The 14,931-nt window shown below is 42.1% G+C and overlaps 1 protein-coding gene across 2 annotated transcripts in view; it reads right to left on the bottom strand.

Moving 5' to 3' along the window:
* Positions 1–294: 294 nt before the first annotated feature.
* erbin (erbb2 interacting protein) overlaps positions 295–14,931 on the bottom strand; it is a 32,118-nt gene continuing 17,481 nt past the window's right edge. Inside the window, exons 10-27 of one of the 2 annotated variants that reach the window (XM_089019745.1) lie at positions 14,082–14,226; positions 13,719–13,791; positions 13,232–13,361; positions 13,034–13,149; positions 12,802–12,871; positions 12,588–12,687; positions 11,662–11,783; positions 11,415–11,591; positions 10,350–10,538; positions 9,546–9,663; positions 8,834–9,017; positions 7,378–8,755; positions 5,874–5,987; positions 4,074–4,130; positions 3,064–3,216; positions 2,866–2,958; positions 2,703–2,777; positions 295–1,638 (exon numbers count right to left, since the gene is read on the bottom strand). In XM_089019745.1, the coding sequence (XP_088875871.1) occupies positions 1,531–1,638; positions 2,703–2,777; positions 2,866–2,958; positions 3,064–3,216; positions 4,074–4,130; positions 5,874–5,987; positions 7,378–8,755; positions 8,834–9,017; positions 9,546–9,663; positions 10,350–10,538; positions 11,415–11,591; positions 11,662–11,783; positions 12,588–12,687; positions 12,802–12,871; positions 13,034–13,149; positions 13,232–13,361; positions 13,719–13,791; positions 14,082–14,226 (3,402 nt within the window). In that variant the 3' untranslated portion in view covers positions 295–1,530. The remainder of the gene's footprint in view (positions 1,639–2,702; positions 2,778–2,865; positions 2,959–3,063; positions 3,217–4,073; positions 4,131–5,873; positions 5,988–7,377; positions 8,756–8,833; positions 9,018–9,545; positions 9,664–10,349; positions 10,539–11,414; positions 11,592–11,661; positions 11,784–12,587; positions 12,688–12,801; positions 12,872–13,033; positions 13,150–13,231; positions 13,362–13,718; positions 13,792–14,081; positions 14,227–14,931) is intronic. The other variant, XM_089019746.1, reaches the window with a different exon arrangement.

Below are 14,931 nucleotides of genomic sequence, written 5' to 3'. Positions count from 1 at the left end.
AAAAGCACCAATATACTCTCTGAACACCACCTGCACCTGACTGGTCAATACAACAAAAGTAGAGGGCCTAAGTATGAATCAAATACAGGTATGGGTTTCGTTCTTAAAAAAATACATTCAATGTTATTTTTAAGCACTTGAAATTTCAACATAAAACATTCTCGAAAAATGGCCATGTAATTATCTCCTTTCTAAAACATTCTTTGTCCTATCTCGGGGAGTTTCTCCCAGCTGACCTTGGCCCCAAACTGGAGAAAAAAAATGTGAACATTTGAATGAAAATGACCAAAGCAATTATTCACAGTGTGAAAGAGCATTATTTTATTTTCCGCAGGTGTTAGGCGAGATATGATTCATTATGTACAACATCTGGAATACCACGTGGATGCACGTCTGTGATCAATAGAAATATACTAGCTACATGTGAACACAGGTGCCCTCTTTCTCTCTGCATTGGAACTTGTTATTGCTGGTTGTACAATTGGGAAAAAAAACAATTATATTTACATTTTTTTTATTTCTAACATTCAAAAAAAAAAAAAAAAAAAAGACAGAATCGGCCTGCTAAAAATAAATAAGACGCGAGCATCCCAAACAGATCCCACATGGACGACAAGCAATAATTTCCCAAGATTGTCTACAAAAAGACGTTTTGACATGAATATAAACGGCACAGTTTCAAACAAACACAAGATGTTAAACATGCTCATCATTTGCCGGTTCGCCCTCAACTACAGCTAATTGATAAAAGTGACACACTTACACAAAACGTAGAGACACTTCTTCTCCACACTATTTTATACTTATAATATATATAGATTTTATGTGCTATTTCATTACAAAACTCTCTTGTCCATTTATAAAATCATGTAAAATCATCGGTGGTGTTATTAAAAGGATTTAAAAAAAATCTAAAGTGGAAAAAAGGCTTTATTGCTGGAAAGTGAATATTGCTTGTTGAAACAGTTCATGGTCTTCTTATGGCACTTGCTTTTCTCATTGTGTGAGTCAAATCAACGGGAATGGTCCAAAAATAAAAAAGAAAATAAAAGAAAAAAAAGGCAAAAGAGTGGTGCTCTCCCAAATAAATGTGTGAACAAACCTTCAAAATAAAGGCAAGAAAAGCATTAAATGTGGACTTGCTCTGATTGGAAAACTCCTACTACTATTCCTCGGTTTGGTCGACATGGAATAAAAAGCTGAGATAGGCTGTGCGTTTGAATTTCACATCTACTCTCCAAGCATGTAACATTGGCATGTCATTAAAATGCTCCTACAACAAGCTCCACAAAAAAAATTAAAAAAGGGGAAATGGGGCATAGTCTGCTCCCTAGTGGTCACGGACAGAAAGTCTTGACAGTCTTTTTTTTCTTTATGGGGGGGGGGGGGGGGGGGGACACAGGAACAGTCCTTTCGATCACTGTGTCAACACAATTACATTCAAAGAGCCCCCCCCCTTCCCCCTGCTCCCATGTCTTGTGTAAAAAAAATAACTTTCCCATTTCTACCCCACCCGATCCCCTTCACCATTTACGCTTGGACATCTCTCACGATTGTCAGATCCACAGTGCTGGGGAAGGTCTTGAGAAGGGACACTGCGTTCCCATGGTCGATGTTCACGAAGCTGTAGCCATTTGCCTGGCAACACACGCAAACACAAAAATTCATAAATAAACAACTAAACCGACTTTAAACATCAACGACAATTGACGACAATAATTGAGAAAACTTTTCTAGCGAACTTGACTGGTTTTACAAAACTAGTGATGTGGTGTCAGTGTTATAAGAGGAAAGATGCAACTACAAATTGGTACACAACAAGATGGAGGCAACCGAAATACAGTGAAACCTTGGCTTACGAACTTAATTGGTTCCCAGACAGTGTGGAAGGCGAAAAGTGTGTATCCCAAAAATTAATTTCCCATAGAAAATCATTAAAATGAGAATAATCCGTTCCCAGGTCCCCATAAAACATCAATTTCTACTTTCTAATTTTCTTAAAACTATACAAAATACACCGTATTTTATGTATAATAAATGTGCTGTGGTATTATAATTGAAGAAATAAACTGTACAGTATAATAAAGTTGTTTTATTTACCTTTGTGATGATCGTTGATGGAATGGAGTGGCTGGTTTCCTCAGCGTTAAACACTTGATGAGGAATGTAACCTTCTTTCACCATCTTGAGGAATGATCCCTTATAGGTGCTTTCTCTGCGCTAATTTTATCTAGTTCCTCATCAATTGTGTTCTGTTTAGCTGGGTTGATAGCTTTTTGCATTAAGTGTACAGATGGCTTGCGGACATTGTTTGTGGAGCCTGATTGATGGGTTATTTTAACCTTGCAGTCGACACTCTGCCTTTGAACTATCAAAGTTGAAACTCTCTGTCCTCTGCCTGTCTCTTTTTAAACCATCCCCCCCCCCTCAGTACTGCGTGCTTGACCAATCACGTGGCTTTAACCGAAGACTGGGGGCGGGGGATAGAGGACAAAGGCAGTTGGCTGCCATTTTGTTGTTAGAAGAATGGGCTCGTTCGTGAACGACGCAGCTCGTGTACGAAAAAAAGTTCGTATGACAAGGTAAAGTGCGTATGCCAAGGTAAACTTTTCATAAATGTAACGTTCGTAAACCGAAAAGTTTGTAAGCCAAGGGGTTCGTAAACCGAGGTATCACTTTGTCAAACATGGATGGTGACATACTTGAATAATTTTATCACCAGGCTGAAGAATCTTGGATGCGGGCCCTTCGGGCTGGACTCTGGTCACAAAGATGCCCTGAAAAGGAGTAATAAAATCAATAACATTCTGTGCAGGGTAAAACATGATGATTATTATTATGATTATTATTATGCATTTCATTTACATTGTCATCTGGCCGAAAGGGGTTTCCCCGACCTCCAACTCCTCCAGATATACTGAAACCAAGTTCTGGATTTTTCTCCAGCTTCACATGGATCTGAAATGCAATGTAAATATTGATGATTATTATTATTTGTACAATTTATTCAGAATAAAAAACTTGTGACGCTCATTAAACTTCGTTTCTAACGTCCAAACTGACCTCGTGCGGAGGCCGCGGGGCCCCGGGGGCCTGCTGAGAGACTTTGAGCATCAAGTAATCGATGAGTTGCTCTCTGGAGGGATGGCGGGCCATGGACGTCTGACTCGCGTGAGGCCGAGCGGAGGAGACCGCCTGGCCGTTCATCAGAGGCACCTGGCACAACAAAGAATGTGCTAGCATCAAAAATAAATAAATAAATAGACGGGCGGACGGACGGATAGCTAGCTAGCTACAGCTATCCATAGCTTGATAGCTAGCAAGCTAGTAATAGATAGATCGCTGGAAATAAAGAGATAGCTACCTAGAAATAGGGTAATAGCTATCTATCTAGCTATCTAAAAATAGATCGTTAGCTCGCTAGAAATAGCTAGCTAGAAATTCATAGATAGCTGGCTAGCTAGAAATAGAGAGACAGCTAGCTAGAAATAATTAGCTAGCTAGAAATCTATCTATCTATAGATAGCTAAAAATAGCTATCTAGATATCTAATAATAATAATAATAATAATACATACATACATACATGTAATATCTAAGCGCCTTTCAAAACTCTCAAGGTGACTTTACAGTCACAGGATAAGTTTTTCTGTGGGTGAGCAGCGGCAGCCACATGTGCCAGTGTTCACTCATCCCGGAAGTAACTCAAATAGATAGAAAGCTAGCGAGCTAGCCAATAGATAGCTAATAGTTAGCTAGCTAGATAGGTAGCCAGCCAAATCTATATCTAATAGCTAGCTAGCTAGTTAGCCGGCCAGGGAGCTAGATATCAAATAGCTATCTAGCGAGATAGCTAGCTAGATAGCTCATTTTGCTAGGAGTCTCCACGCAAAACAAGCCACTTGACTATAACGTTCAAATAATAAATAATAAATGTTAAATCGTCTGTTTTGGGAAGACTTTTGATGTACTCCATGTGTATGGAACTCAAAATGCATCATCCAAAGAGGCTTCCTGAACGAGCTAGAAAGCTAGGTATGGGGTATTTGGGGTATTTGAAGGGTGTCCAACTACCTTTCTGCGCAAGTCCATGGTGTAGCTCTGCTGCCCAGGAGGACCAAACACGTCATCCTACAAGATACAAAGCGACTTGATTATTCACACAACTCACGAAATACAATGACAGCAGACAATTCGTGTTAGTCATTTGAAAGGAGCATCTAATCTGGATTCTACCGACAAGCTGAAGAGCACGCAACATGTCTTCTACACACTACATGGAAGTGCATTTCCATCACAGGAATCTTTGGAGGACTGAGAGGGACCGAGGCGTGTTTGGACTGTCATGGTTTGCCTTAATGTGGTTTTGAAATTCTTTATTGGAGCCAACATAACTTTTTGATAGGTATTTTTGACATGTCCAGGAAAACCCTAAGAACCTTTGTCAGCCAGAAACTGCATTGCTGAACCTTTGCTGAAGCTTTAACTTCAAGAACTACAAGGGGCCGAGAACAGGTCCCTGGAAGTTGAGGTGGAAATGCAGCTGCATGATTTGAATATTATTACAGAATACAAATACAGTAAAGTCTCGTTATATCGATATTCTCGGGAGTCGGAAAAAATATTGATATAACAGGACTATCGATATATCCGATCCTGCGGCATGTAAATTTTCTCCTTGCGTTCACAGAAATAGTATCGTAATAAGCAGTACTATCGATATAACCGATATCGATATATCCAGACTTTACTGTATCTCATCTACTGATTCTAGCGACACTTACCTTCCGCAAGTCACTTCTCGGGGGTCCAAATACACAAAGGGGACGACCAAGCAAGCAGCAGAGGAATTTAAAAGACAATCATGATGATGTCACAAGATGTCGAGACGCTGATGACATCATCATCTGCGTATTGATCTGGCTATTGCTAGGTTTACGTGACTAAAAATGAGCTCTTTGGAACACAAAAGAAATGGGATACACTTGGAAAAAAAAAGATGTTTCAAGTGAAAATGAAATAAAGTCTTTCATAAGTTTTAGTTAAGCGCAGCGAAATTCGAAAATTGGTGACTTAAGTCTGGTTTGAGTCAAATCATGTAATAATAACAATACATTTCATTTAATAGCGCCTTTCAAAACTCTCAAGGTCACTTTACAGTCACATCATTTGTTTTTTTCTGCGGGTGAGCAGCGGCAGCCACACGCGCCAGCGTTCACTCAACCTGGAGGCTAGCTAGTTAATAGCTAGCTAGACAGGTATCGAATAGTTAGCTAGATAACCAGCTAATTAGTCAGATAGCTAATAGACAGCAAATAGATAGCGAGCTAGCCAGCTAGTCAGTAGATAGCTAGCGAGAGCGAGAACTGATAGCTAATAGATGGAGAGCGAGAACTAGAGCTAATAGGTAGCTAATAGGTACCTAGCTACGGCTAGTAGTGATTGTGCTATATTGACATTTTAGAAAATGTTTAAAAAAAATTGAAAATTTGCATTTTCTAAATGCCAAAATGCCTAAATGGATAGCTAGCTAGACAGATAGCGAATAGATAGCTCAATAACCAGCTAATTAGTCAGATAGCTAATAGACAGCAAATAGATAGCAAGCTAGCCAGCTAGTCAGTAGATAGCTAGCTAGAGCGAGAATTGATAGCTAATTGATTGATAGCTAGAACTAGAGCTAATAGATAGCGAAAGCTGCAGCTAGTAGTGATTGTTCTATATTGACATTTTACGAAATGTTTCAAAATGTAGAAATTTGGCTCCAAACGCATGCACCGGTGAAAAATGCCACCATACTCTCAAGTGTCAGATGATTACGGAGTAAAGCGAGATAGGAAAGCTTGCAGCGCCGCGATCCCGGATGGTACTCACACTGAAGGCGGCGTAGGGCCCGAATACGTCTCTGCAGCTGCCGTAGCCGCAGGTGCGGTGCGGCGTGCAGCCGAGCGGAGCGTTATAAGAATTAAAGGAGCGGGACAGCGCGTTCTGTACGGTGACGTCAGCCCATGATGTCAGCGGCGACCATGCAACGGACCAATGACATGCACAAAATACATGCAACAAAAAACAAAGGCTTCAAGCATGACTAAAAAGAGGACAACTCGGGCCTCAAAAATGAAGATAACAAAAAGTAGCGATTTTTTTGGGCTATCCTTGACACCAATTATTTTTTTCCTATGGCCCAGGACTTTGGTGGCATCTTAGAATGTAAATATTAAAAGGCTATTAAAACACAAGTGCACTCCACAATAGGTAATTTTATAAGGTGTTTTGCCATGAGACTTTTTAACTCATTCACTGCCAGGCATGTTCAAAAATGTGCCCACTCCAGTGCCAGGGTTTTTGTCATTGTCACATGAATTCCAGAAGCCACAGAATATTGAGTTTTAGGACTACATCAACATTCAATACAGCGTTAGAAACCTTAAACGCTCTTCTTTCATCAGAAAAGAAAGAGTTAATTCCTAAATGATATGGGTTTGGAGTTATATGAGCTTGAAATGAGGGGGGCTAACCAAAATACAATGCAGTACATATGCACCTAAAAGCTAGAAACCACTCATTTGACGACAATGAGGTTAAAATGTTAGCGAAAGAAAAGAGATCGTTTGAAAGGGGAGTAAAAGAAGCTATTTTCATAACAAAAGCAAAACCCTTCACTAAATCGCCTGAATCACTAATTCAATTTGGATCGTTCCTAGAACTAACTTCTTAGGCAACATAGGCTTAGTTATGCTGATGAGGTGATACCAGAGGAAATGGCGCAATCAGGGCAGCCGTAGACCCCATACTCAGGCCGGACAATAGAAGTAATCAGTCAGGACAATAGAAGTAATCAGTATAGCCGCAGTGTTAATTCCTAAGTTATATGGGTCTGGAGTTATACAAGCGTGAAATGAGGGCGGCTCTCCAAAATACAATGCAATAAATATATTTTGGTTTCTATAGTGCACAGGTGTCAAACTCAAGGCCCGGGGTCCAAAACTGGTCCGCCACATCATTTTTTTCGGTCCGCGAAAGCAAATCAAACTTGTGAAATTCCATGATTCTGGCTAAAATCCGAACCAAAATGTCATATTTTTGGATGTAAACCACAATCATCGTCATTATTCTTGACTTCATATTTGAAAACGAGTTATTCATTAATTTGTTGTGCGCTCTATACGTAATATGTGGAGGGGATTAAACATTCTAATGGCTCATTCATTCTAATGGCTTCATTCAATGGCCAACGCTTCATCGGCACCCAAGCATACTGAACCAAAACCCAAACAAATTCCGGGATGGCGCTCTACGTCATATTTTCAATCCTGAATACATTTGTGAATGGCAGTGAATGAGTTAAATATGATTTATATATATATATTTTTTTTACCTTTTCCATTTTCTTTGCCTCAATATGCCGCATCACTTGATCTCTCCAATCGGCCGGCACCCTTCCGTGCGTTCCCGACACAAGGCCGGACCCGTCCAGGAGCGAGTGTTCCGACTTCACCCTAACGTTGGGTCTCTTACTGGGGCTGCTGTGGTGATAATGAAAGTCGCTGACCGACATGGTCCTCTCCGGGAGCTCGTGTGGGGGTTGCGATCGGACGCTGGGCAGCCTGATTGGAGCGGCCATGTCAACGCTGTACGTGCGAGTGGACATGGGCCTCTGCGCTGCGTGACACATGGCCAGCGGTCCCCTAGCAAGGGTGTGAATGTCCCGATAGGTCATGTAGTCGCCGTCGGGTAACTTCACGCGGCGAGACTCGCCCGCAGAAGCGGTGGAAGTGGTGCTGGTCTGCCGCTGTAGAGTGCCTCCACCCGACTGGTTGCTGGTGGAGTGGAGCCTCTCATTGGCCCACATGTCCCCTGGAGGTTTTGCTCCCACGGCTGGGGTCCTTTGCAGCGGGTATGGCGGCGCCTGATTTCGATTTGAGTAATTGGTATTGGCGAGCGAATGGGTGGCAGAAGGGAGGTAGCCTTGGCGGTCTGGTGGTATCGCTGTCCTTTGGGCCCACATGCCATCTTTGCTTGAGTACTGGATGTTGTAATGAGGGAGGGGAGTGCCAATGGCACCGCTGGGGGGGACTGGGTGCCTGGTGGCGCTGTTAAGGGGTATGGAGGAATTTAGCGGGTCCGTGCACGGGTAGACTTGAAGGGTCTGATCATCGAGCAAAGAGGCGGATTTGCTCCTGACGATACTTTGACCCTGAGCTACGGACGCCGGGGCGGGGACGCCGCCGCCCGCCGTTCTGCTCTCTGTTGTGCTATCATCATCAAATGAGTACATTTTCACGCCGCCATCTTCGATGTGGCAGACACTCTGTGCCTTGCTAACCTGAGGGAGGTGGCATCTCCTCTCAGGGGAGAGTTCCTCTGTGCTACGAGACATCTCACCGCTAGCCGAGGAACCATCACTAATCTGCTGGTTGCCATTCTGGAAATGGTGGTTGTCAAAATCTGGTTTGCTGTCCACTTCTTCTTCTTGTCTCGCTAAATCATTATGAGGCTCCGTCAGGTTGTCTGTCGGCGGGTGCGAAACGTTCATGTTGATCTGGTCCCACTTGGTGTAGCCATCTGCCAGGCCGTTATTGAGTCCTTTCTCAATGAAGGATAGTCGGGCTTCCATTGACAGGTCGTAGTCACCCGCTGGCTCGGTGGCACCCCGCTGGGCCCTCAGGAGTGCCTGGAGGGACGTGTCCGAGCCATTGCCATTGTGTAGCAGCTCGCTAGTTTCTTTGGAGGGATTCATGTTCTCATCTTCGTGCCTGGAATGAAGACAAGAGCCAGAAATCAAAAGTGGAACATTGTGAGGGTTTCAAAAGAGCACTCAGCGTGTTGCAGACCTGCTTTTAGGGAGGAAAGGCATCTTGGATTCCCTCTCGGGGGTGCACAGGGAGTTGTCTTGGCTGCTGTCGGTGGTCAGTGACACAGAGTCCGACATGCGTGACGGGGACGAGCAGTTGCTATTGTTTTGGTTGCTGTTGGCCACCGTGTCGTCAAGCAACGAGTCAACATCTTTGCTGTCATCTGTATGTTAAAAAAAGAAGGAAAAAAAAAAAAATCACACGTCGTTATTCATCTTGCTTTTTCTTTCGCTTGATCACAGGTTGTCAAAATGTGATCTGAGGAGCCGTACAGAATAATTAGCAAATAAATCAATGAAACGGTGTACACTCTGAACCAAATGATTTTTTGGCGCGGGCCAAATTGAAGTTACGGTTTCCTCTTGGGCGACGTTATCAATTTCGGTAGTCCATTAGAATGTTTCATCCCCTCCACATATTACATAAAGCGTGCACAAAAACATGACAGATAACTACTTTTCAAATCTGAAGTCAAGGAAAATGACTATTATTGTGTTTTACATTCAACAATTTAAAATTTTGGTTCAGACTTTAGCAAGCATCATGGCACTTTACATTCTTTATTTGCTTTCGCGGGCTGAATAAAATGATGTGGCGGGTTAGATTTGGCCCCCGGGCCTCGACTTTCACACCTGTGCTTTACATTAAGTACCAACTATTAAAACACTGAGCAAAAAAAAAAAAAAAACACCTTTTTTGTCTTTACTCAGCGACACCACTTTGGGCTGGTTAATGGAGATCTCGATGAGAGGCGGCCTCATTTCGGCAATCTTCATCTCTTCCTCTTCATCAGACAGTTCCTCAGAGTCCTGGACAGAGGAGAAAAGCTGTCACGGGTGCGCCATGGGTCTACTTGTCGCCTGCATTTAAATTCATCTCATTGATAGAGAACAGACAGAAAAGAAGTTGTCATATTTAAAAGTTTCATGCTCAGAAGGCCTACAATGGAAGCACAGAAAATTTGGGGTCAATCTGAGGTGAAAAGACACAGCCTGTTAAACTGTCATTTTCATGTAGGAAGGAAATCTGGGATTGGATTAATTTACGACTTTGTAAACTCCTTCACAGGAAGAGGTCATTAGCCAGGTTACAAATCTATCAGTTCATGGAAAGGACAATCAATTAAAATGTCTACGTTCTGTTGTTTTATAGTTGTTGGTGCTTGGGAAGTCCAGGTCAGTGGTATTCAAATCAAGAAGACTATGTTTTACTAATGTATCACTTAAATGTATATATACTCTCAAAAAATTGCTTGGTTGAGGGCTGCAGAGGTTGGGTGTCTGTCACGAATGGCTACATCCCCTGCCGGCAGTAAAAGACAATCTTCCTGTGTTCGAGCCTTTGTTCACAGTGTCCGACCGAACATCTTTGACACTCATAAACACAAGTTGGAAAGGCCGCAATCCTCTCATCGTTTGTTTGTAGTATTGAGTAGATAAACTTTGGACGTTTACGCGCACGTGTACATTTGACTTAGCGCCCTTGGTGCGCTTACCTCCAACGTGTCCTCATGGTTTATGGTGGAGCTCTCAGATGACTTGAGCGGGGCCTGTTGAGAACTGAAGGAATCGGACTCTGTGTCCCTAGATATCGATTCTGGAATGTTTGGAATGGTGAAGGTGGTGTTGCAAGCTCTGGACTCCAAGTCTGACGACAGGCCATTTGGGCGTGAAGCTTCTATTACCTGCACATAAATAATGAAGATTGAATAGTGTCTTTTTAACTCATTCACTGCCATTCTCAAATTTATTCGGCAATTGAAAATATGACGTATGACGCAATTTTTTTTTTTTTTTTTTTTTTTTGCTAGGAGTACCAATGAAGCGCTGGTCAGCCCTCTGGCAATGTTTTTTCCCTTCCCACGAGGGGGCAGCGTTTCTCTTTTTTCCTTGTGAGCACTTAGTTCCAGCTTCAGTTGTTGTTAAAGCGCGATATAAACCAATATGTATTGTATTTTTTACAGCCATCCCCATTTCAAGCGCAGATAACTGCAGACACATATAATTTGGGAATTAACTATTTTTTTCTGATGAAATAAAACAGTGTAAGGTTTCTTATGCTGCATTGAATGTTTATGTAGTACTAAAACTCAATATTCTGTGGGTCTTGGAATTTGAGGGACAATGACAAAAACCCGGCCGGGGCACTGGAGTGTACACATTTTTGCACATTTGGCAGTGAATGAGTTAATAGTTTTTATACCCATAGTTGTGTTGGTTCAAAGTTTTTTGGTAGCACAACATTTTCTAGTAGCATTGCTAAAGATCTCAATTAACCAATAAATGGGCATTTAATTCTCTATGTATATTTTTCTTAAGTTGTGTCATCCGAAGAGGTTAAAAAAAAGTAATTGAGACTATTTTGATAAAGTAAATGGTCTAGGTCAGTTTTTCAAAAAGACAAAAAAAAAAAAAACCTGCGCAAAATCTTGCGAAAACTACTTAAGTAGAGTCATGGAGTATTTCTACTCTATTGCTTCCCGCCAGTAATAAAAATATTAATTTTTGTTTTATGATTCACTGATGTAGCGGATGCAAGGCAAAAGCTGTAATTGAAGGACCTTGACTCCCACGTCTTGCACGCCAATGTGGCTCCTCTCCGTGGCTGGCTTTGGGTCTCTCCCCGACTCTTCACTCGACTCGTCCTCCTTGAGCCGGTGCGCCACGGACTGGGCCGTCTTCACCATGTTCTTCAGCTCGTCGGGATATGGCGTGGGGTAACGCTTCAGGTTTCCCTCCTGGGAGAGAGGGGACACATTCAGAGACGGGACGACAAGGAATGAGGTTGTTGGGAAGGATTTATGGTACCCTCAGGGGTGCTTCTCTCTCGTCCTTGTCTTCGTCGCACTCGAAGGCGACTTGAGCTCTGTGCTTGCGCTGTTCCTCCCACAACGCTGGATTGAAGCTTTCCGAGTCAGAATTGGGAATGTCTGGAATGAAAGCGGGAGAGGTTGAAGGATCTCTTCCTGTTTTAATTTTCTTGCCTTATTGAAGTTCGTGTGAACTAAATTAAAGTACATTGTAAAAATTTGGAGTAAATAATGTGCTTGATGTACCATTCGGGTGTCTGCATCTTAAAGTTTAACTCATTCCTGAATTTGTGCGGGTTTTGTTTTTTTCTTGCGAGGGGTGCTGGCAATGTTTTTTTTCCCTTCCACGAGGGAGCAGCATTTGTCTTTTGTCCATGTTAGCGCTTTGTTACAGTGCTACATAAACCAATGTATTGTATTGTATTTTATACACCCGCCCCCATTTCAATGTCCAATATCTCTAGATCCATATAACTTAAGAATTTACTCTTTTTTTTCTGACGAAAGAAGAGAGCCCAAGGTTTCTAACACTCTATTGCGCATTTATGTATACCTAAAGATCAATATTCAGTGGGTCCTAGAATTTGAGTGAAGATGACAAAAACCCTGATGCATTTTAATACATCATCTGGCAGTGAATGAGTTAACCACAAGGTGGCGTAAGAAAAACAGGGATTCCTAAAATTCACCCAAAACTTTCTAGTGATTTATCCACTTGGGTGATTGTTTTATTAGGTCAAGTGTGTGACAGTTACGCCCAAGAGTCCACCTGAGTGTTGATTAAAAATGCATTCAGGTCAACTTAAAGCTAAAAAAAACTTATTCTATGACTGTAAAGTGTCCTTGAGAGTTTTGAAATGTGCTTCTAAATGAAATGCATTATTATCATCATTATCATTATTGTTATTAGTATTTTGCACTCACAGTCCTCGGTTCTGGTCTGCTGCGGGAACATGTAGTTGGTCAGTACGGTCTTTTGGGTCTGTGGCTCCTCTTCCTTCTGGAGCGGGATTAGCGGTTTGGACTGCAAGAGAACGAATGGGAAAGACAGTCGCTCTCTCAATCAGTCTCAGAAAAAAAATCAATTGGTTTTAAATTAACCCAGGGTAATAAAAACGGTACCCGAAGGGGTTTTTACCTGATTTTCAGACAACCACATGGCGGTCATTTGGCTCAGTTTTGTGAAACTATATGGGATGTTCTTCAGCCTGAGGAGGATCAGAAATACTAGTTAAATATCTGGAAAAGCTTTAGAAACACTTATGTTGAGTGTGAAAGGGTATTGGATGTGGGGGTGGGGAATTGTGAATGCAAACAAGTATAAATTCTAGAGTGGGGGGGATCCGATAAGCATTTGGACCTCCACTCACTTGTTGTTGCTCAAATTGATAACCTTCAGCTTCTGCATATCGCCCATCTCCTCCGGCAGCGACTCCAGCTTGTTGGAATGCAGGAATAGCACGGTGGCATTTTTCCAATTGCCCATCTGTCATGAAAAACACGGCTACAGATGTTTAAATTGGCAACGCCGACATGAGTGAAGGGATGGATGACTGAGGTGCACTCGCCTCGGGGGGAAGCTGGCTCAGAAAGTTGTGATCGGCTGCAAAGGTGCGTAAAGCCGCGCACTGCCCGATGGATGGCGGCAAGGCTTCGATCTCATTAAAGCTGCAGTCTAGCTCGTCCAGAGAGGTCAGTCTGACGGGCAGAATTCAAATAAGATAGGTCGGTCCATTTTTTTAGGCATGTTGAAGGCAGAAGAGAAGCAAGAAGGTAATCAGGGAATGGTGTTGTAGAAGAATTTACCAGTTTTGAATTAATCTTCAGATTTCGGGATTGCTCTCAGTTACAAATCTAATTGCTCACATAGGGACTCATCTTTGATCCAACTTGTGTTCGCACAAACAATCAATACAACACAACTTTCAATCCTCGCGTAGGATTAAAATCAATCATCTTTCTAATATGCGCCAGAACTACTCTTAAAGCGAGAGATAATTACTTGTTGGGAAGAAAGTGAAGGATTAAGAGTGAAGGATGGAGGTTGATCCTCACCCTCCAATGGAGTCGGGAAGCTCCATCAGTTGGTTCTCATCCACCTTCAAAGCTGTCAGTTTCTTCAACGTGCCTGAGAATCGTAGAGAGAGTGTTACAAAACAACATATCAGGGCGCTTAATGACAGGAAGCTTTTCTTTTGTGTCTATCTTTGTTGAAACTGCATTGTAGGGTCACTCTGTCATCTATTTGCACATATAATCAAGTTGCTGGGCCGTATAATGACACATACTATACATTAGAGTGACATGAACTATGTTGAGTTGTGCGTGGTTTGATTAGTCAGGCCTAGAGAGTGCACTACACGATCGGCGTACTCAAGAAGTGACCGTCACATTTGGATAATGTACGCAAAGCGTTACCGATAGAACTTGGTAGCTGTGTGAGGGCATTGTTGGACAGCAAAAGGTCTTGCAGACTCTCGCAGCCGGAGATTTGCTCATCCACCATCTCCAGGTTGTTCTTGGACATGTCTAGGTAGAGTAGTTGCTTGAGCGTGCCCAGAATCTGACAACAAGTTCAGACAAACCAGCATAAGGCAGCAGATCTAGATAAAGTGTTATGTTGCTTGCATTCTGGGTAAAAAAAAAAAAAAAAAACACTGATAACGATCAAGCAGATGTTAAAGTTAAGTTTCACTGAGCAACAAACTCTTGTATAATTTCATATTTTTTCTTTGAGAGGCTAAAATCAGATTTGGACAATTGTAAAGAGTTCAAAACAATTACTGTATTTTCTGCACTACAAGGCGCACCTAAAAGAAATGTTTTTTTTTTCAAAAGCTGACCATACGCCACATTATCCGGTGCGCCTTATGTAGGGAAAACATTTTAAAATGTCATTCAATGAAGATGCCCCTTATAATGTGGTGCACCTTATGTATGGAAAATGTTTTGAAATATGTCATTCGTTGAAGGTGCGCCCTATATTCCAGAAAATACGGTAATCTATAATCAAAGTACAGTAAAGTCTCGTTATATCGATATTCAAGGGAGTCCGAAAAAATATCGATATAACCGGGACTATCGATATATCCGACCCTGTTTGCATGTAATTTTCTCCGTGCGTGCATAGAAATAGTATCGATATAACCGGGACTATCGATATATCCGATATCGATATAACGAGACTTTACTGTAGTTGACCTCAATTACCATATTTCCCCATGTACAAGGCGCACCACCAATGAATGTTGTATTTTCAAACGTTTTC

The sequence above is a fragment of the Hippocampus bargibanti genome, linkage group LG18 (assembly GCF_051943395.1).
Source record: "Hippocampus bargibanti isolate YZ-2025 linkage group LG18, ASM5194339v1, whole genome shotgun sequence".
In the NCBI taxonomy this organism is placed as follows: domain Eukaryota; kingdom Metazoa; phylum Chordata; class Actinopteri; order Syngnathiformes; family Syngnathidae; genus Hippocampus; species Hippocampus bargibanti.
This window is presented reverse-complemented; position numbering and strand designations above follow the sequence as displayed.